This window comes from Melanotaenia boesemani, chromosome 24 (assembly GCF_017639745.1).
Source record: "Melanotaenia boesemani isolate fMelBoe1 chromosome 24, fMelBoe1.pri, whole genome shotgun sequence".
NCBI classification, from domain to species: Eukaryota; Metazoa; Chordata; class Actinopteri; order Atheriniformes; family Melanotaeniidae; genus Melanotaenia; species Melanotaenia boesemani.
Window position 1 is genome coordinate 23,252,003 of NC_055705.1, and position 20,424 is coordinate 23,272,426.

At 44.1% G+C, this 20,424-nt stretch overlaps 1 protein-coding gene across 1 annotated transcript in view; it reads right to left on the bottom strand.

Annotated features, from left to right (window-relative positions):
- Positions 1 to 20,424, bottom strand: part of LOC121635378 (cilia- and flagella-associated protein 47-like) — a 46,065-nt gene that overhangs the window by 19,749 nt on the left and 5,892 nt on the right. Inside the window, exons 15-45 of the mRNA XM_041978477.1 lie at positions 19,845 to 20,061; positions 19,527 to 19,771; positions 19,241 to 19,371; positions 18,475 to 18,597; positions 18,081 to 18,212; positions 17,925 to 18,002; positions 17,531 to 17,678; positions 17,375 to 17,454; positions 14,830 to 14,998; positions 14,664 to 14,740; positions 14,355 to 14,571; positions 13,509 to 13,719; positions 12,023 to 12,140; positions 10,630 to 10,733; positions 9,334 to 9,434; positions 9,130 to 9,243; positions 8,830 to 9,055; positions 8,680 to 8,751; positions 7,429 to 7,566; positions 6,241 to 6,322; positions 6,051 to 6,146; positions 5,599 to 5,785; positions 5,367 to 5,464; positions 5,124 to 5,240; positions 4,926 to 5,060; positions 4,605 to 4,717; positions 3,725 to 3,875; positions 3,441 to 3,529; positions 948 to 1,034; positions 564 to 619; positions 315 to 451 (exon numbers count right to left, since the gene is read on the bottom strand). Of these exons, the coding sequence (XP_041834411.1) occupies positions 315 to 451; positions 564 to 619; positions 948 to 1,034; positions 3,441 to 3,529; positions 3,725 to 3,875; positions 4,605 to 4,717; positions 4,926 to 5,060; positions 5,124 to 5,240; positions 5,367 to 5,464; positions 5,599 to 5,785; positions 6,051 to 6,146; positions 6,241 to 6,322; positions 7,429 to 7,566; positions 8,680 to 8,751; positions 8,830 to 9,055; positions 9,130 to 9,243; positions 9,334 to 9,434; positions 10,630 to 10,733; positions 12,023 to 12,140; positions 13,509 to 13,719; positions 14,355 to 14,571; positions 14,664 to 14,740; positions 14,830 to 14,998; positions 17,375 to 17,454; positions 17,531 to 17,678; positions 17,925 to 18,002; positions 18,081 to 18,212; positions 18,475 to 18,597; positions 19,241 to 19,371; positions 19,527 to 19,771; positions 19,845 to 20,061 (4,049 nt within the window). The remainder of the gene's footprint in view (positions 1 to 314; positions 452 to 563; positions 620 to 947; positions 1,035 to 3,440; positions 3,530 to 3,724; positions 3,876 to 4,604; positions 4,718 to 4,925; positions 5,061 to 5,123; positions 5,241 to 5,366; positions 5,465 to 5,598; positions 5,786 to 6,050; positions 6,147 to 6,240; positions 6,323 to 7,428; positions 7,567 to 8,679; positions 8,752 to 8,829; positions 9,056 to 9,129; positions 9,244 to 9,333; positions 9,435 to 10,629; positions 10,734 to 12,022; positions 12,141 to 13,508; positions 13,720 to 14,354; positions 14,572 to 14,663; positions 14,741 to 14,829; positions 14,999 to 17,374; positions 17,455 to 17,530; positions 17,679 to 17,924; positions 18,003 to 18,080; positions 18,213 to 18,474; positions 18,598 to 19,240; positions 19,372 to 19,526; positions 19,772 to 19,844; positions 20,062 to 20,424) is intronic.

Consider the following 20,424-nt stretch of genomic DNA (forward strand, 5'->3'; position numbering starts at 1 on the left):
CACGTGTACATTTCCACATGTGTGTAGTAATCCTGACCACCTGGACTGACTCACCTCATCCTACAAACTCAAGTCACATCTATTAGGTCAGAAAGATGGAAACGATGGAACAAGTTCTCCCCATCTTTTTATTGTACCCCCTGGAGTGTCTCCAAATAGCCCTTAGGGTACCCGAAACCCTATTAGTGAAACACCGGGTTAAGGAGGTACTTGGCTGGAACCACAGCTGTAACACGATGATCACTCATCGGGATGGATCGCTGCCACGTCATCGTTGGCGCTTTGTGGCTGTGTTTGTGTTGAAGAACACACACCTGTGGGGAAACCAGGAGCACAGCACAGTATCTGCTTCCTGGGAAGAAGGGCAGGTAGAGGATGCTCAGAGAGTCTGCTTGGCCCGACTTCAGACAAACACTCCTGGCTTTGCTCAGGAACTCGCTGCCATCAGCGTCTGCACAGACCAGCACATTTCAGCCCACAGTCAGACATTTAGGACTTCCCACAACAATAAAACAGTAAAATGATGTTCTGATTATTTTTACTGCAAATAAAATCAGACTCACAGTATTTGTTTGTTATTTTTTGCTCACCTTCCATCTCGTCTGAGGCCTTTCTTATACTAAAAAGAGAGACGAGGAGAGAAAAACAGTTAAGATCCTCATCATCATCATCACTGATTGGAAGAAGCCACAGCGTTGAGGCAAAGCTTAGTTAAGACTGTTTCATGTGGGCTCTTTTTCTAGTCTTTTCAGCTTTTTTTTGGCCACTTTGTTGCAGCAGGAAAAACAGAAGCCAACATATAATCTTACAAATATGCATCTTTCCACATGTGAGATGTGCCTTCATAGGTTTCATAGGCAGCAGCCTAATGTTTCATATCCGAGCAAACAAGCAGTTATTCCAGCTGGTGTGTGTGTAAGCTGGCTGTTGCCAGCAGTGCATGTTACTTGGAATCAGATGCCGCCTGTTGAAGCAGGTTGTCTTGGCTTGATTTAGGCTCCAGTGGGTTGCAGGTGGACTCCACCAACACCACCCTAAACACACAAGCATGTTTCCATCACAGTGCAGCACAGAACAAAAATACCACCTAAACAAAACTTTGTTTTCAGATATGTGATTTCCATTCAGAGTGAGTCCCTGCAGGAGGAGTAAATTCAGCGGTCAGAGTCCACAAACGTTCAACCAGCAGCGGTCAGAGTCCACAAACGTTAAACCAGCATCGGTCAGAGTCCACAGACGTTAAACCAGCAGCGGTCAGAGTCCACAAACGTTAAACCAGCAGCGGTCAGAGTCCACAAACGTTCAACCAGCAGCGGTCAGAGTCCACAGACGTTAAACCAGCAGCGGTCAGAGTCCACAAACGTTAAACCAGCATCGGTCAGAGTCCACAGACGTTAAACCAGCAGCGGTCAGAGTCCACAAACGTTCAACCAGCAGCGGTCAGAGTCCACAAACGTTAAACCAGCAGCGGTCAGAGTCCACAGACGTTAAACCAGCAGCAGTCAGAGTCCACAGACGTTAAACCAGCAGCGGTCAGAGTCCACAGACGTTAAACCAGCAGCGGTCAGAGTCCACAAACGTTCAACCAGCAGCGGTCAGAGTCCACAGACGTTAAACCAGCAGCGGTCAGAGTCCACAAACGTTAAACCAGCAGCGGTCAGAGTCCACAGACGTTAAACCAGCATCGGTCAGAGTCCACAGACGTTAAACCAGCAGCGGTCAGAGTCCACAAACGTTCAACCAGCAGCGGTCAGAGTCCACAAACGTTAAACCAGCAGCGGTCAGAGTCCACAGACGTTAAACCAGCAGCAGTCAGAGTCCACAGACGTTAAACCAGCAGCGGTCAGAGTCCACAAACGTTAAACCAGCATCGGTCAGAGTCCACAGACGTTAAACCAGCAGCGGTCAGAGTCCACAGACGTTAAACCAGCAGCGGTCAGAGTCCACAGACGTTAAACCAGCAGCGGTCAGAGTCCACAGACGTTAAACCAGCAGCGGTCAGAGTCCACAAACGTTCAACCAGCAGCGGTCAGAGTCCACAGACGTTAAACCAGCAGCGGTCAGGGTCCACAGACGTTAAACCAGCAGCGGTCAGAGTCCACAGACGTTAAACCAGCAGCGGTCAGAGTCCACAAACGTTAAACCAGCAGCGGTCAGGGTCCACAAACGTTAAACCAGCAGCGGTCAGAGTCCACAAACGTTAAACCAGCAGCGGTCAGGGTCCACAGACGTTAAACCAGCAGCGGTCAGGGTCCACAGACGTTAAACCAGCAGCGGTCAGAGTCCACAGACGTTAAACCAGCAGCGGTCAGAGTCCACAGACGTTAAACCAGCAGCGGTCAAGGTCCACAGACGTTAAACCAGCAGCGGTCAGGGTCCACAGACGTTAAACCAGCAGCGGTCAGGGTCCACAGACGTTAAACCAGCAGCGGTCAGGGTCCACAAACGTTAAACCAGCAGCGGTCAGAGTCCACAAACGTTAAACCAGCAGCGGTCAGAGTCCACAGACGTTAAACCAGCAGCGGTCAGAGTCCACAGACGTTAAACCAGCAGCGGTCAGAGTCCACAAACGTTAAACCAGCAGCGGTCAGAGTCCACAGACGTTAAACCAGCAGCGGTCAGAGTCCACAGACGTTAAACCAGCAGCGGTCAGAGTCCACAGACGTTAAACCAGCAGCGGTCAGGGTCCACAGACGTTAAACCAGCAGCGGTCAGAGTCCACAAACGTTAAACCAGCAGCGGTCAGAGTCCACAGACGTTAAACCAGCAGCGGTCAGAGTCCACAGACGTTAAACCAGCAGCGGTCAGAGTCCACAAACGTTAAACCAGCAGCGGTCAGAGTCCACAGACGTTAAACCAGCAGCGGTCAGAGTCCACAAACGTTAAACCAGCAGCGGTCAGGGTCCACAGACGTTAAACCAGCAGCGGTCAGAGTCCACAAACGTTAAACCAGCAGCGGTCAGGGTCCACAGACGTTAAACCAGCAGCGGTCAGAGTCCACAGACGTTAAACCAGCAGCGGTCAGGGTCCACAGACGTTAAACCAGCAGCGGTCAGGGTCCACAGACGTTAAACCAGCAGCCGTCAGGGTCCACAGACGTTAAACCAGCAGCGGTCAGAGTCCACAGACGTTAAACCAGCAGCGGTCAGGGTCCACAGACGTTAAACCAGCAGTGGTCAGGGTACAGGTAGGGACAGGTAGCAGAAAAAACAGACTTCATGACTTTGTTATTTAATCTCTGAAAGGACTTCCTGCTGCCTCATTGGAAAAAAGAATATAAGAAAAAAATCAGCTCAGTAAAATTACAAAACAATTTGATTCAAACTATTTTAATACATTTGAAATGTAATTTCAACATTAAACACTGGAAATGATCCAAACTGATGTACAAACAACACTTTCTATCATTTAGGTTCTTTTGTTTGTCCATGGTAACCCACCTGAAATGAGCGTCTTGGTTGAAAATGTTTGTTAGCGGGACATGGATGACTTTGGGCTGGTAACATGGAGAATCACACCTGACCGTTTTCTGAGGAGAAACAGTTTTAAGTAGTTTTATCATCTGAACCTGTTGCTGTTTAACGTATAAGTTGGGTAGTGATTTAAGTCAGAATGATAAATAGCTAATAAACATTTAGCAAATCAATACGAAGGCTTGAAGGTAAACATGATGAAGGTGGTGCTGCAGGCTGAACGCTCTTTGCGTGTGGTAAATTACACTCACTGTCGGCGTGATGCGGCTGATGTTAGTCTTTAGAGTAAAGGTGAGAGTGGTGCAGCGCAGGCCGACGGCAGAGCTGGAGATGAGCAGAAGAACTGCCTCTATGGGACGCAGGAAGCTGCAGCTGAACTGGACGCTCACTTCAGTGTTTGACCTGAAAAACAGCAGCAGGAAGATCTGGCTTTTACTTCCAGAGGAAAAACCTCAACCTTGTACAAGTCCTAACAGGCCGCCATCTTCAGGGTGCATCAGAGATGGTTCAGCATCTCCTGAAATAAGACCGCAGATGTAAACGCACTGCCTCCAGACCAGTCCATTCAGTTAGAAAATGAAACAATAAACAAGTTAGGGCACCGATAGTGAACGAATACACTGGTTTTACTTAGATGCCTCTTCATGAAAGATCTGTCAGCACAGGAGAATAAAAACCAGACTTACTGCTCTACAACTTCCTTCTGACTTTTAAATATTTGGAACTAACATAATCACTGATGTATAAATTTACTGGCCTTTCTCTTATTTTGTCATCCTTCCAGCTCTGGATGCAGCAGCCTGATGATAATATATTTTTGTAACTGAGCATCTGAAACCAACTCCACCCAAACAGCCCATTTACATTTAGTATCTGATTTATGTCCTGATACACTGAGACTTTTTCTAAGCCGATTTAAGGTAATTAAAATGAAATATACACTCAGTGTTCGCTTTAATCCCTTCTTCCATATTCTGATGCTCACTGTGAACCATTTCTGCATAACTAAATATATATATAAGTTATCTGTACCGCTTTGTCATGGGGAAGCTGGAGCGTATACATTGACTAATTAAATGAATGACATGAAATAAAAAAAGAAAGGAGACATAAAAAAGAAAGGAGACGTGCTTCGGGGGAATGATGACTGTAGATCCACCAGGAAGGCAGAAGAAACGGGCGTCCTCTCCTAACAGGAAAACCTGGTATCTGATTGGCTTACAGGCCGGGTTTTTCAGACGCACCTGCAGGGGAAAGCAAAAGATAAGCAGAAAACAGCTTCTTCAGATCATGTGTATCATCACCCAGAAGTCCGTCTGTCCGTCAGTAATCCTGTTAATTCATATGTGGCTTTTACTGTAATCCTGATATGTGTGTGTGTGTCTGTTAGTTTTTGAGAGGTTACCAGTCCAGGTTACTATCCGAGTCATTAAGCAGGTGTTTCTGTGTTACCTGCTTGCTGCTGGAGCTGTGCAGGCCTCCTGACAGAGTAACGGTGTGTACGGGCAGGTACTGAGGAAGCATCTCATACAGGTGAACACACAGAACTAACATCTGCACCGGATTGGGGTCTGACAGGTCTGTAGGCTGAAGATAACACACACTCAGAGACAAACCATGCTGGTTAATCATCACAACGGGGCCACTCACCTGTACGTCTATGTTGAGACGGAGTTCAGTTAAAGCCTGAACCACGATGATGTTGTTGTGGAGGATCTGCTCCAGGCTGTTGGTTGTGGTGTACATCCTCTGGAAGTGGCTTCTGATCTAAGATTTGACCACACAAGGAAACACTCTCTGGATCACACATCCACAGTGCTGCTCAGCGTGAGGTTCAGGAAGAAGTGAAACCTCATCACACCAACCATACTATTAACAACCACACACACAGACCAGATAAGGGCAGTAGGCAGCGAGCAGAGCAGCCAGCACCAGTCCATCCGTTAGGTCCAAGTCAAAGTTCACGATCCAGCGGGATGATGGGGCTCCATCTGAAATCATCCACTTATTCAGTGCCAACATTCATTCGTCTGTAATACTAGAAAACTTCTTTCTTCCCTTCCCTGCTTAGTTTAAATGTATGAACATGCTACGTCTTAAAAAGTGTCCATCTTGTGTGTCCTACCCGTGCCCCACACAGTCCTCCTCATGCTCTGGTAGTTCATGTTCAGCCAGGAGAGCAACTGCAGCTCCCAGGATGAGTAGACATTACTCGCCAGAGACCGGGAACCTTCCAGGACAAGTCCCTCTATGTCTTTAAGGCTCAGAGCTGGGGACGGATGTCTTTCTGACACACGACACAACACCAGAACCTGTGAATTGGTAAGGGAGAATTCAGCTGTTCATTCTCGTGGTTTTTTTATTAGACTGTTGAGGTTTTAATTTGTTCAACAGTCACTGCTTGTAAGAGAAAGATGGAAAAGATAAAGCAGACAAAGAGCAGCTGTGGGAGCTACATGCCTCAGCTGCTCTAAGGAGAATCAGGACCTACATTTATTTTAAAGAAAAACTGTGGACTAATATAAAGAAGGTCCAAATCTAAGAGGGCAGGCGGTGAATGAAGCTACAGGACTTTACCTTGAATATTTGTAGAAGCACATCAGTCCAGGACCGCTGGCTCAGAGACTCGTAGTCCAGTCGGGTGTCGTCCAGACCAGGATCCGAGTCATTAGACTGAAGAAACACAAGCACAACAATTCACCATGAGGTCAAAAGGTCTAACACTGGGAAGACTGGGAACTGGGTGGATGTGGATTTGTTTCCATACCTGCAGGGAGCACCAGTGTTTAAACTCCAGCACATCCAGCAGGTACTCTGGTCTGATGTGACAAAGGTGGGCTCCCTGCACCCTGACCACAGAAAAAAACACGTCAGCATTCAGAGAAGATCTGTTCCTCAGCAACACCTGGGATTACATTAGAAATCCACAATCACTGATCCAATTATCAGCACATTTGCAGAATAAATCCACTTTCATCCATGATGTCTTGTACTTCATACAAGCAACTCGTATGAAAAGTTTGTGCTGCAGCATGAAGAGATCTGGAGCGTCACATCATAGCTGCATGTTAGAAGTTTCATTCCATCTGCAGAGAGCCAAGTCGTCTACACCAAGAAAAGATCCTGTATTCTTCTACAGAGCATCATTTATACACTAGAAAGAGGAAGAGGAGGAGATTAAAGGAATTAGATCCTCCTCAGTATCGTCACAAGATGCATCTGTATCGAAAAACAAAAGTAGTTTGTCACAATGTTCATTTATCTAATACACAACGTTGAATTGGTGTAAATAGTTTTAGACTAAATGATGGAATAACTGAACTACAACTAGCAGTAATTACCGGGACTGAAAACATGCTTCACCAGTTTAATGACAGGATTTCTCCACTAGAGAAACGTAGCCTGAAGCAGCGTTGGAGCGTCTGACTGAGCAGCCTGGTGTTCATCAGGACCATCAGCTGAGCGGATGAATCCTCTGACACACATCATCATGTTCTCCGTGTGATGCTGAGGCTTTTGGTGTCTTCTGGACAATCAGGACTCTGATGACCTGGATCTTCTGTTCCTGGCAAAGCGAGGCCTAGTGGACGTAACTGCTTCTCTGTCTCTGCCTAAAAGCTTAACTCTGCCAGGAAAATAAAGACGGTGTTTGCTCTCTGCACCAGGGTTGCAAACCTCTGTGAAACCATCTACACCTTCTCTCAGATGTGATGTTTCAAGCCTGGACGGATGTACCCCCCCATTCCACCTCTGTACTGTCATATAAGTGGAACTGGGGGGTCGAAGGTGATCAGCCACTGATATGAATCTGAGTCGATAACAGTGCACACTGATGCAGGGCTGAGCTGCCTCTGTTGGCTGTGTGCAGGTCAACAAAGTCTGACTGTAGAAGTGTAACACCCCCCCATCCCTGCATTTCAAAGAGCAGCATGAGCATCCGTGTTTGCATGTTTACCTGAGGAAAGACAGAACAGCTTGGTGTTGGTGCAGCAGCTGATGAGTTCTCTGGGTTATATCCCTGGAAAAAGCCGGACAGAGACGGATTCCAGGAATCTGTCTGCCAGTCAGATGATGAAGCATCTCCACAACAGACCTGCATCAGATACAGTGTTCAAGGCAGGAGAGATGAAGTCATAGATGCAGAGCAGCTCATCACTCCTACCCTTCCAAGAGAAACATACCCTATTCTAACTGAAATGGATTAACGTGCAGTTCTTCTCTACAGTCCTGGACAAACGTTTTTTCTGAAGAGTCATAACAAGCACTTCCTGTCCCCATCCTTCCTTCAAACGTCTGCATTTCAGACAAACTAAACATCAGCTTCTGAGCAGACTCCTGACTGATGGAGATCCATTCTTTCCTCATCCTCAGCTGCTGCAGGCCCCTCCCCCGTCCAGTTTCTACTGGCTGATCCGTCCTGGCTTACTGTCTGATATTAATGCCTGTTAATGAAGAGTGTTTAGTAAACGTTAAAGGTTCTGTAACATGTTGTAAACTTTTAGACAGAGAACAGGTGGAGCTGTTAAAGTTTTTAAAATTTCTTTTTCTACTGTTTTGAATTGAAGTCCAGACATTACTAGAGCTTAAGTTTACAATATTAATGTCTGTGTCTATTATTTGATTTTGTCGTCTACTAAAATATGTTTAATATGTGATTAAAATGCGATTAATTGGGATTAATTAATTACAAAGTGTGTAATTAGTTAGATTAATTTTCAATTGAGTCCCACCTCTAATTTAAATACATATATATGTATACATATGTTAATAGTGTATATGTATCTAAAAATTCGATTTAGTCTATCCACCAATATTTTAACTTAAATGCTCCAGTTTTATTATCCAGTCAGTGGACCAGAGGATTCTACTTTTCTCCCTTGATGCATTCCTGCAGCCGCAGTCTTCCCCTTTTCCCAAAATTCCTCTTGGCATTCCTCGTATGCTGCGACAACAACCTCTCGCTCCAACAGGGGGAAATAACTGGCAGCTTTTCATCAGCGGTTGCCATGGTGACTCTAGGTATGGGAGTGGTTCCTAACTCTGGATAAAGATACTCAGTTAGCTGAGACTAGTTTCTGGAACAGACTCATGGATTTTAAATACCAATATCTGAAAGCAGTCATGTGACTCCAGCTGTCAGTCATGTTGTTCATCATGTGTTTACCTGCTGTGTATTGATAACTTACCTGGTACTACATATACCCACCTTGTATCTTTATTCTGACTGACACCATACGTTCGTCCATTTGACTGGGTTGTTTGAATTTCGGACTCGACTCTGAATGGAAAGAAGACGTAAACTTTATAAAGCCAGTCTAAACAAAAAGCAGCTGTGTGTGATCCAGGATCTGTTTACCTTCTGAGTGTGTGTGGTACAGTGATAGGATGAGGTCCAGTCGGCCATCCAAAGAGGCTAAACCACCTCTCCACAGCCAGTAACACGCTCTGGGAATACTGGCCTTCTTCTGTCGTGGCAGCAGGGAATTCTGGGACACTGAGATTGGCTGATCTGTCTTTGCTGGGAGAGACAAACGTGTCCCTGCTGGCCTGTTCGCTCACACTGTCACTGTCTGCAAAGGAATCTGAAGAGGGAATAAACACTCGCTGCATGTCATCTTCAGTAACGCTGATAAACAGAAACATCTTTTCTTCTGACCTGAGTTCTTGATTATCGAGCTGTTGAGACCAAATGAGGATGATGATGTAGACAGACCAGATGCAGGACTCGGTGTGTGGTAGCGCTGAAGATTGGCCTCCACGGCTGTGGCACCTTAATGAAACGTTACCGGTCAGATGCAGAGGAAACATCAGGTTTAGTAGCTCAGCGCTTCACCTCAGGTCATGTGATTCTCTTTGTCACCTGTCTGCAGGATGACGTGTTGATCAGAGTGGTGCAGCGCCATGTAGGGCCAGACTGTCAGCAGACAGTTGTCAGCAACAGCACAAAGCTTCACCTCGAATCTGGAAGGAAGAGGAAGAAATTCAGGTAAGACCCAGGTAAGAGTAAGTACCGAGTAACTGACTGAAACGCTGGATTAATGTTTTAGAAATGATGTAAAGAAACAGATAAATCACCAAACCATCTTTATCTCTTTAATTAAATATAGGGTCCAATAAAATATGTTTTATTTGTTCCTAAATTCCATGTTTTCTGTTCTGTTTCACTCTGTGATCTCATGTTTTCCAGGCAGGATGTGTCTAATCATGTGGTGGAAAATCAGGAGGATCTCTTTTTATTAAAATATAATTTTGTCTCTAGTGGTCTATACGACCAGTAGCTGGTCAGGAACGGGGGTCATGGACAGAGCGGGTGACCTACAGCAAAGGGCTCCAAGCCGGGAATTGAACTTGCGGCAGCTGCACAGAGGAGCTGCAGTCGCTGTCGATGAGCCGGTTGCTCAAGCAGTCGATCTTAGAGGCATAAACATCCTTTTTGTGTTTTTTTATCATTAATTTTTATGTTTAATACACAGCAGTCTTTCCTCCAGTAGTTATGTGGACGTGGACAGATTTTTTCTGACCGTCTCCAGCTGCAGCTCAAAAACAGAGGCAGCTGCTTCATGGACAATGCTGGTGTTTCCGCCACTAACTTCCCGCCAAGCCAGGTGACGTCACCCAGACAGGAAGCTGCAGCCGTCGGCATGTGGTCATGTGACTCCACGGCTACGTCTGATTGGTAAAACTGCTGGCAAAAATAAAATCCCATCTAACTAAATAAATGATGGAAAAGACTCAAGTGTCGCCCGACGTTGTGGTTCTCCTTCACAAGTTTACTCAAGTAAAAGTTAAAAGTATGTTGCTGTAAAAGTACTCTTAGTACTTTTTTTTCAAAAAGTAATTTAAGTAAATGTAACTGGTTGCTATCTTCTGGAGTTTGATGCAACAAAACTGAAAAATGAGGAGTTGGTTGAGCTTTTGTTTGAGTGAGAGAGACAAAGGAAGATATTAGAGAAAATTAACATGATCGTCTACCCAAAACAAAACATGAAGTAATCTGACATTTCTAGCAACTATTCAGTATTTTTCCAGCCTAAAGGTCACTGACTCCATCAAACAAATCCTTCTGGCCAAGCTCAGGAGACAGAGAAATGTAACCATGGCAACCGTGAACACATCAGCTTGACTTTATTTAGAAAGTAAAGGGAAAGGACGTCACCTGTTGTGCAGGTGGTCGGTGAAGGTGATGGTCGTGCAGACGGACAGAGGGACGGCGGAGCAGAAGGACACGTTGCAGAGCAGAGATGTGACTCTGGTGTCCTGCTGATTCCAAACAGAAGAAAACAGGGAATTCTCAGGAACGTCAGCCAAACAATCTTCCCTGATGATGAACGTCATGTTTCAACCAATCAAATTTTAAATTGATCATATTCATTGTGGAGTCTTTAGTTGGACGTCCTGTTTGCTGATGGAGGTGACAACCACATCAACGACGTGCTCCGGTTGTTTTTCTACTTCCTGTTGGTTGGGAAAACTCTGGAGCCCAGGCTGCATGGAGCAGAAAACTGGCTGCTCAGTGAACATACATCAGTGTGTGACGGAGAACAACAGATTTGATTTTGGTGCTGAGCGCGTTATGAATATGTATCTTCGCCGTTTGGTCTGGATCATTGTTTGAGGTGTAAATGATGCAGAGATTCAGAGACCTTGGAAGCTTGTTGGTTGGATTTTACAGGTTTTTACTGCTTGATGAGTAAACTGGTTGTACTGGGCAGTGCTGATGGGATTGGATGTGTTCCTGTTAATGATGCAGCATCCTGTCAGTTTATCACAGTAACTCTCGTCCAGTAGAATCACTAAGTTCTACTTGATTAAAGGTTTCTGTCACAGCAGACCCGATAGATCGTGTTGCATGGCAGGTTACCGTATAAGTCGCACTTATTTAGAAATTTCTAAATTTCTCAGAGTCCACAAACGTTAAACCAGACTTACTTGTTGACACACATTTAATGATCAGAGTGAATGGTGGATAATACTTCCATAATAAAAACGATGTAGGAAACCATTTGTGGACTTTGACTGAAACAAAATGTTGCATCATCCTCTGGACACACACAGCTGTTAGAGCTACACCCGCCCTCTAAATGTGTGTGTCACGTAACATAACTGTGGCCAAACGAGCTGCAGGTTCTGTGTCAGAGCCGGTTACCTTGGCAACGCGTCACAACGAAATAGTCCACTTAGCCACTCCTTGTGAAAAACTTACAATTTTAACGGTAAAAAACAACATTAATGCGTTTATAACTTATTTAGTTTTTTTTTTGTTTGTAAGTGACCATGGTATAAGCGGGATAACGCCCTTCGAGGTGTCCATTATCATAAATTAATGGACGACCGGAGGCGTGAACCGTCCGACAGACATTATCCATTACTTAATGCTGCTGCAGTTGCACCACGCTCTCATTGAAGGAGACTCTGACATTTGTTCAAAATAAAACATTTCTGAGCTGTAGATTATGGAGGACGTGTCTTAATCCCACCAGTAACACAGTGAGTATAAACTCCTGCAGGCTGCACGGCTGTTATTAATAACTAGATAACAACAAACCTACCTGCTGGTGGTCCTGCGGGGGAATAGTGTTACCCTCAGGGAAGACGACAGAGATGGGCTGTATCTTCCTTCCATCCTCCATCTCCACCTTCTCAACTTCAGCTGATACATGTGTCCCACTACAGGAGAAAGAAGGCAGACGTGGAGGATCGCACACTTCCAACATCTAAAATACAGGAATCTTTGAATCTTCTGTTGCCTTTGAGGTCAAAAACACCAAGTTAACCTCATCCACAGTAAATCTCCAGATAAAGTCACACATACAGGCTTCTATGGATGAAAGCTGAGTAGGTAGGTGGTACACGTTTGTAAAAATGAATAAACCAGGAGATTATTAATTATTAGCAGCACTGGTGGCTGAGTTTTTGTTGATAATTAAATGATATTTAAAAATTTTCCTCGTGTTTTTCCTCCCACGCTGTCATACTTCCCACTTTAAATATGACCTCACAGCTCTGGTCCAATGGCGCGCTTGCTTCCTGTCTCATCCAGCCAATCAGAACATCTTCGTCTTTCCTGTTGTCCATCATGTCGTGTTCCGCCTTCATGCAGCATCGGAGTCTAATTCCCACACTTTCTCTCATTTTATTGCTGCTTATTGAACTAAGTTCAGGTTTGTTTTTGTTTCTAAGGTTCAGGATCTGACGGCTACGTTAACTACGTCCACTCTTAAAACATCTGTAATGCTACTTTTTTTCTCTATTATTTCAGTTTTTCCTGTATTTTTCAAATCAGAAAATAAGATTATGACAATAGACTAACTTTACATGTCTCATGCATAATCACATCACCGGAGTGAAAATCGGCGGATCAGGCTGGAATTCTGCCTGTAGAATTAAAGAAGGTAAATAAGAAAATAAAACCCCGCTGCTGATAACAAGCAAAACACACCATAGCCAGATGTTGTAAAGTGTAGCCAGAAATCACTGCAGCCTTCTGTTCTACGTTTTCATAGTTTGAGGAACCAAGCAAAGTCTTTTTTTATCAGAAGCAACTCAAGGGCTGAGGAAATGCTTCAATGAGCGCATTAAACAAACCAAAGCAATTAGAAAGGATTGTTTTAGGAAAGAAGAGGAGGGACTTGCTGCAGGATGTCGTCAACCATGTTTTCCTTTGATGTAGATGTTAGAGAAGCAGCAGCTTTTCTGGGTGAGGAGGAAACAAACCTGTAAACGTCTGCGGCGTTTTCTGGGAATGTGGAACAGAACGAGGCAGCCGGCTAGAAAGCAGCTGGTAGATGTGGATTCAACCATTAAAAAACACACACTAAAATAACACTGTTTAATGTGTGTGCCATTTCTGGCTCATGGTGAACCAGAAATACATCCATAAAAAAATCTGTCTTTGTTGTTGTAAAGCTGACAACCGCCACACACCCATCCTGGAATCCATGATGTGTGTGTGTGTGTGTGTGTGTGTGTGTGTGTGTGTGTGTGTGTGTGTGTGTGTGTGTGTGTGTGTGTGTGTGTGTGTGTGTGAGAACATACCTCGGGTATCCCACAGCGAGTAAGGTGAGTGGGGTTTCTATGCTGATGTTCAGGGGTACAGGTGTGAGAAGGATTTGATGAGGGTGGATGGTGATGCTGGGAAGCTCCAGGGTGATGGAGACGGACAGACGTCCATACGGCTGCTGGTCTTCATGTCTTTCCTTACCTCCCAGATAAAGAGGGAGGGACAGTCTGGTCACTTTTTGAGTTCCTGGGAAGAAAAAGAATCCAAAGCAATAAGAAAGTGTGTTGGTTATCAGGGTGGAACTCGACCTGATCACAGATCCTATGCTCCTCATGCTGTTCTACAGGGATCACTGATCAATGACTCTCAAGTAAAATACAAAATACTGACACTCCTCTGGGATGAAATGATGAGAACGGATTTGCCTGACTAAGGATTGTCATACAGAGAACGTGCATGTGACATCACCAGGGCTTCGTCTACCATGTTGGGGGAACCTGGCTCGGGTCAACTGGTTACCTGCAAGGTGCTCAACCACGACCCATCAGGAGCAAAATTAGAGGTTCGGTGTCTTGCTCAGGGACACCTCAACATGAGCACAACAGTTGGGATCGAACCGGCAACCCTGGGGCTGCAGGACAACCACTCTACCCCCTGAGCCATGTCTTTTATTTGAGGAATAAAAACTTTATTATCTTCCAAAGCACATCTGAGGACTGGATGATAAAAACAGCATGAACATGTGACTAACAGCTGGTTTAAAACATCTAGTAACTTTTATTTTAGGCTCCACAATCACATGTAATTTACTAACAGTGCATGCATTTTAAAAGAAGGGTGACTCATCATCATCTGCTCGTGTGTTTTCCATCATTTCTCACCTGTTCTGATGACCTCCGCGTTGATGGAAACCACCAACCAGATGGACTGGCCGGGACCCAGACTGCCCGATGATGGACACACTGCACATAGCTGCTGTCCCCGTCTGTCCTGGGTCGATTCTGCTGCTGGACTGCAGTCAAACCACCAGCGAACCGTCTCTTCTTTGACCCCCAGCCAGCAAACACTCTCTTTATACTCTGCCTTCAACTGGACTTTCTGCAGAAAGAACAGAATAAAACAATAAAAACAAAGACTAAACTGGCATAAAGTTTTCAGAAGGTGGAAAAGACAATAATAAGGAGCCAAACCTGAGTGTAGGTGTCAGACTGTGGATCCACGTGAAACTGCAGGCTGGGCGGGGACATTTCCAGAGGAGGACTCAGGGCTGAGGACACGTCAAACACGGGAAGACAAAGAAAATACAGATTTATGTCAGATTTCTACCCGGTTTTACACATGTGATAGATAATTCACCTGTAGCTTGTATCCGTGGTGACCGCTGTGCTGTCATGGCGACAGAGTCAGAAAGAGGTGTGATGTGCTTCCTGCTGTCAGCTGATGAAGAGGAGGGAGTGGGCAGTAGAGATGAAGAGCATTTTACGCCGTTGACAATCAGAGGCAGATCAAACTCATAGCTGGACACCTGCAGGAGGACATTTTAATTATTTAACATCTTTTTTACTCCTTCATGCCCTTTGTTGTAAATTATCTACAAATTACTTTTTTATTCACTCATGTCTTTATTATTTTTATTTATTTATTGTTATTTACTTTATATGTGATTTTATTTTATTCCTGTCTTTTTGGGATTTTTTCCTGTAATTATTATTATTTTTTGTTTTTTTTTACTTATTATCAAATTATTTAATATTCAGTTATTCTATTTTATTGCAGTATTTTTTATCCCTTTTTTTAATTTATTTATTTTAGGTTGGATCCATTTATTGTTATTAATTTAGTTAATATTAAATCATTTTTAATTATTCCACTTTCATGTTTTCATCTTTCTTATGGTATTTAGTTTTTATATAATTGGAAATAATTTTAAGCATTAAAGTGTTAATATTTTAATCGCAGGGCTTAAAGTAAAAAAAATCCAGAGCCTGAACTTTTTTCCGGGGAGCGGAGGTGCAGTGGATCTGATGCATACACACTTTTACCATTGAGCTTGGCAGGGCATAAGATGACCTACAGTTTAAATGTGAATTTTAGAAAGTAAAGGTAATAATAATATAAGGACATGTAAAACTCAGTCAGGCTAAATAATTTAAATTATTCATTTAGCAAACATTTAATTTAGTAAAGGGTTATTTATAATAAAACAAAACAGTGAACTCTAGGTAACATTGTAATTTTAAATTTCAACATTTCCATCATTTTTGTTCAAAACAATATCAAATTAGGTTATAGAAAATACAAAATAAACAAATGCAATCTAATACAGTAAATTACAAGTCAGTTCAATTAACAACAGCAACAAAAAGGTTAAAATGCACCAAGACCTGATTAACCTGCATAAGAAATGGATAGAAAATAAATAGAGTTTACTTCAGAAACTGAGAACTGCTAAACTGAAGCCTCCAGTACAATCACCACATTAACACGTTTCTTTCCTGTTCTATCTCTTCTTTCTTTTTGGGTTGGGCTTTGACTCCTCTCCTTTTTAACATGGATCGGTTACCGGGGCGCTACGTCAGCTGTAGCTGTTGCTCCCGGCAAACGACGTGTTGGTTGGAGCGCGAAGTGCTGCTGGGGTCTCCTTCGTGGCGTCATAGAACTTTTTACCACTAGTTGATACACCAGCTTCTTCGAGCACAACATAGAAACAATCAGGCCCACCTGGCCAAAAATCCAGAACACATAATCACAAACTGACCAATCACAATGGAGACCTTCCTCGTCGCTGTGTTTGCATAAACGGACTGCATGTCTGAATGGGAGAGGGACGCGTCGAGCCTCTGCAAGCCTACGCAGAGCCTACAGCAATGACAGCGTAACCGACTTGATGTAGAAGCAAAGCCAGTATAACGGAGCCTGAAGACGGAGAAATACCACCGGAAAACACAGGGCAGTGCTGAGCAGAATAGCTGACATGCTACCAGCGAAAGAAACAAACCAGAGGAGAAGAAGAGGAACAGGAAGGGGAAAAGAATGAAGACGAGCACAACTGTAGAAACTACGCAAGCTTTTTAAGTAAGACTACATGCGTGTGTTTAGGGCGTGTTGGGTAATGCATTACCGCGGCCAAACTGGATGGCGACGTATGACAACGTATTAAAACATAATCCAGTTTATAGATTCCAGCTTAAAGAACCAGATCCAGATCTGGACTCTAAATAAAAACTAGTCCATGCAGCAGAGAACAGGTGGGTCTTTAACCTGGATCTAAATAAACTGAGTGTTTCAGCTGATCTGAGGCTTTCTGGGAGTTTGTTCCAGACATGTGGAGCATAGAAGCTGAATGCAGCCCTAAACCATTCAGATCTTTCTAGACCAGCAGCAGAACTTTAAAGTCTATCCTCTGACGGACCGGCAGCCAGTGTAAAGACCTCAGAGCTGGACTGATGTGGTCCACGTTCTTGGTCTTAGTGAGGACTGGAGCAGCAGAGTTCTGGATCAGCTGCAGGTGTCTGACTGATGTTTTAGGTAGAACCTGTAAAAACACTGTTACAATAATCAATCCGACTAAAGATGGAAGCTGGACTAGTTTTTCCAGGTCCTGCTGACACATCACATCTTTTACCCTTGATACGTTCTTAAGGTGACAGTAGGCTGATTTTGTGGTTCCCTTCATGTGGTTCTCAAAGTTTAGGTCTGAGTCCATCAATACACACCTGTTATATATACAGTATAATAGTTTTCCTGCTTCATTAAAATATCTTATGGGGACAACGAATGGAAACAGGCCTTATAGTCCAGCATGGTTACATAATAATATCTTATAAAATGTTCATTAATTTGTCCAGTCAAGATGAAATAAATTTAAATTAAAACAGTCTAAGATTTTAGGATAGCTCACCTGGGTGGGGGAGAAAACCAGGGAGCATTCCTCAGTCTTGAAGCCCTGGACCTTCACAACACTTAGACCCGGTTTCTTGTCTGTTGGAAAAATTCACACAATCAGACATTAATGAACTTACAGACCAAAGAACAAATAAAGGTAAAACATACATACCCACTGAAGGCAGAGGAAGCTGGATGGAGAAGTCTTTATACTGCGACAGATCTAAAGTGACTTGGGCTGCAGCTGGCGAGTGGTTGGTCAGAGTGAATGGAAGAGCTCGTTGGGAACCAACATGGACCCCACAGAACCTGAAACAGGACTGAAAAGAAAGAATAATTAGCACAAGTCGATGAGGGAAAAACACCAAACTTAAAACATAACTTGGATCTTAGTAAACTGAAATGAACTTGTTCAATAAATGTCATCTCAGCTGTTTATTTAACATTGTTCCAACAGTATAAACAGACGGCTGAGGCTGCAAAAGAAGGAGGCGTTCAGGTTCGGGTTCAGGTTACTCTCTTTTCAGTGTGTTTATCCAAAATAATGCCAGCACACAAACACTCACCACACCGATGCTGATATTTGGAGGCTCCACGGATCCTCCCAGTCTGAGCTGGATGGACTTCATGTTCCTCAGAGCGATCTGGAACACACACACCACCATGTTTCACACACGGAAGTCTTGGAAGAAAATGACGCACCTGATTTTTCTCTCGCTAACCTTGATTTTGGTATCAAATTTGATGACAGAATCTGGGTTGAAGTGGATCTTGAGTTTCACCTGGCCCTTGCTTGGTACCACACCTTCAGATGGACTCAGGACCATGCCCGGCAGAGGATACACATCCACAATCTGCCAAGTAAACACAGGCATAAGGTGATCTGGATCTTCCCAAGAGCACAATAAAAAAATGATTTGGTGTGTCTGAGTTCCGTCGGCAGAAAGCTCCACAAACTCCTGAATCAGACAAAGAGAAAAACTATTCTATGGTGGCTGTGCTGCAGCCTTTAATCAGTCTGACATAAACACTCATAGGAACCTGAAAGAAGCTTGATAACATAGAAAAGCTAAATGTTAAACTGATGTAAAAGCAGATGGAGACGAGGTTGGGTACCTGGTAATAGGCATGGTTACGTCCAGTGTTGTGCAGGACTGCAGTCCTGACAGATGCTAAGTTGAGAGGAACAGAAACAAACATGATGCGTTTCTCTGCCAGCTGGACGGTGGTAGCTCCAACCTGAGAGGAGACGACATGGAAAGGAAAACGATGGCTTGAATATATCAGTTTTCTGAGAATGACAGCAGAAATGTCACATCTTTATAAAGCAGAGAGGTGCACGGTGCACTTTCCACAGAGAGGGATAGGATAACTGGAGGCTCTGCTTCCTGAAGCCAAACTGGAAGCCGGCTCCACAGAGATGGTCTGACAGAATCTGTAGGAACAACCACTAAACCGGAAGCCTGAACGTGGAGACCTCTGCTAGGAAAAAAACATGGTACATCTTCGTGCAGTGTTAACCACCAACCAGAACAACGTTATCTGTTGCTCCGACAACGTTGTATTTGCAGAAACTAAAAGAACAAAGTTAGATGGTCTTTCATGTAAGAGTGAGCTCGTATAAGAGGGGGGGCAATACCATCTGTCCAAAACCCGAACTAGGTCATGAAACGGAAACGAAGGATTTGAGTATTTTTCTGTCAGTTTGGTGCCACACTGATCTGAAGGAGAGAAGGATGGAGTGTTTAACTAAAACAGGTCCCAGATGTTTAATTAAGACTTCAGGAAAAGAACAGAAAATATAGAATCTGATTAAAATGTAATGGAAGGTTAAGACATTAGTCCAGTGATGAGCTCTCTTTCTTGACTCAGAGAAACAAACCTCTGCAACACAGTGCAAACGCTGAATGTTGCCCTCGCGAACGCAGAGATCAAAGTCTCCTTCTGCAGGAGCAGAAAAAGAGGGATGCCACACCACCTCACAGTCCAGCTCCTTGTATGGCAGCACCGTCCCTGTAATGAAGGAGCTCAGAGTTGATTTGTCAGCATGAAACCACCCTAAGCAAATCAAACAGGACTCACTAACCAGCTAACAATCATTGTTTATATATATAATGTCCTAGAAATGTAGCCCTGATTCCTCCAGGGAGGCTAAAACTGAGCAGCACCTGCAGCAGGACGAACAGAAAACAAGATGCCGCTCTCTGTGACGACTGGCCGCCACGTGAACTCTGCAGCATGGTTGCACTGGTTTCGGAGGGTAACTGAGCTCCTGTATCCTGATGCAGCCAACATTGAGGGGGTGGGGTGGAGCACCAGCTGGTTGGTGGACATCTCCAGGGACAAGGGGATGACCTGTGCCTGGACCAGGATCTGACCGGGGTGCTGCTGGTTCACAGAGTAAGACAAGGATCTGGAGACAGAATGAAAAGGTGCATGTTGATAGTCTGACTGAAGGATCAGTGAGTGAAATGATGTTAAGCGACCTGGAGAAGGAGCCCGTCCTGTTGCTCTGAAATGTCAGGGGTAAGGATGTGTGAGAGCGGGGAGGCAGGACGTATGAGAGCGGTGAGGAGCCCTGCAGCTCAGGACAGTCAACCTCCAGCTGCAACCAGACGAACGCCGACAGACGATTGATGAGCTTCAGGACTCGAACACACACCGACTGCACACACACGCTGCCAAAGTCTATGAACAGGGGACCTGTTGAAGAAAGAGTCAGAATTTTTAGTTTCTCTTAACTAAAGTTAACCAACTTGACCTTTTAAACTGTTTTCATGCTGGACATTTTCTGGTCCAGACGGATATTAACCTTTAGGGTTTGGGGTTTGGGGTGGCGGGTGGAATAATGATAGACAGAATGTAGATCAGATCTTTTATTTTATTGTTGAAGAAACAAAATCTGAGTTAGTTAAGTATTTTATTTTTTCCTTTTAGTCCTTCGTTCTAATATTAGGACAGCAAATATGATGTAAACTTTACATACTGATCAGTTGAAACAATCTAAACTCCTTCATGTTTATTGTGGCGTCCAGTCTTTTTTATTTCATTTATTTTTTATTTATT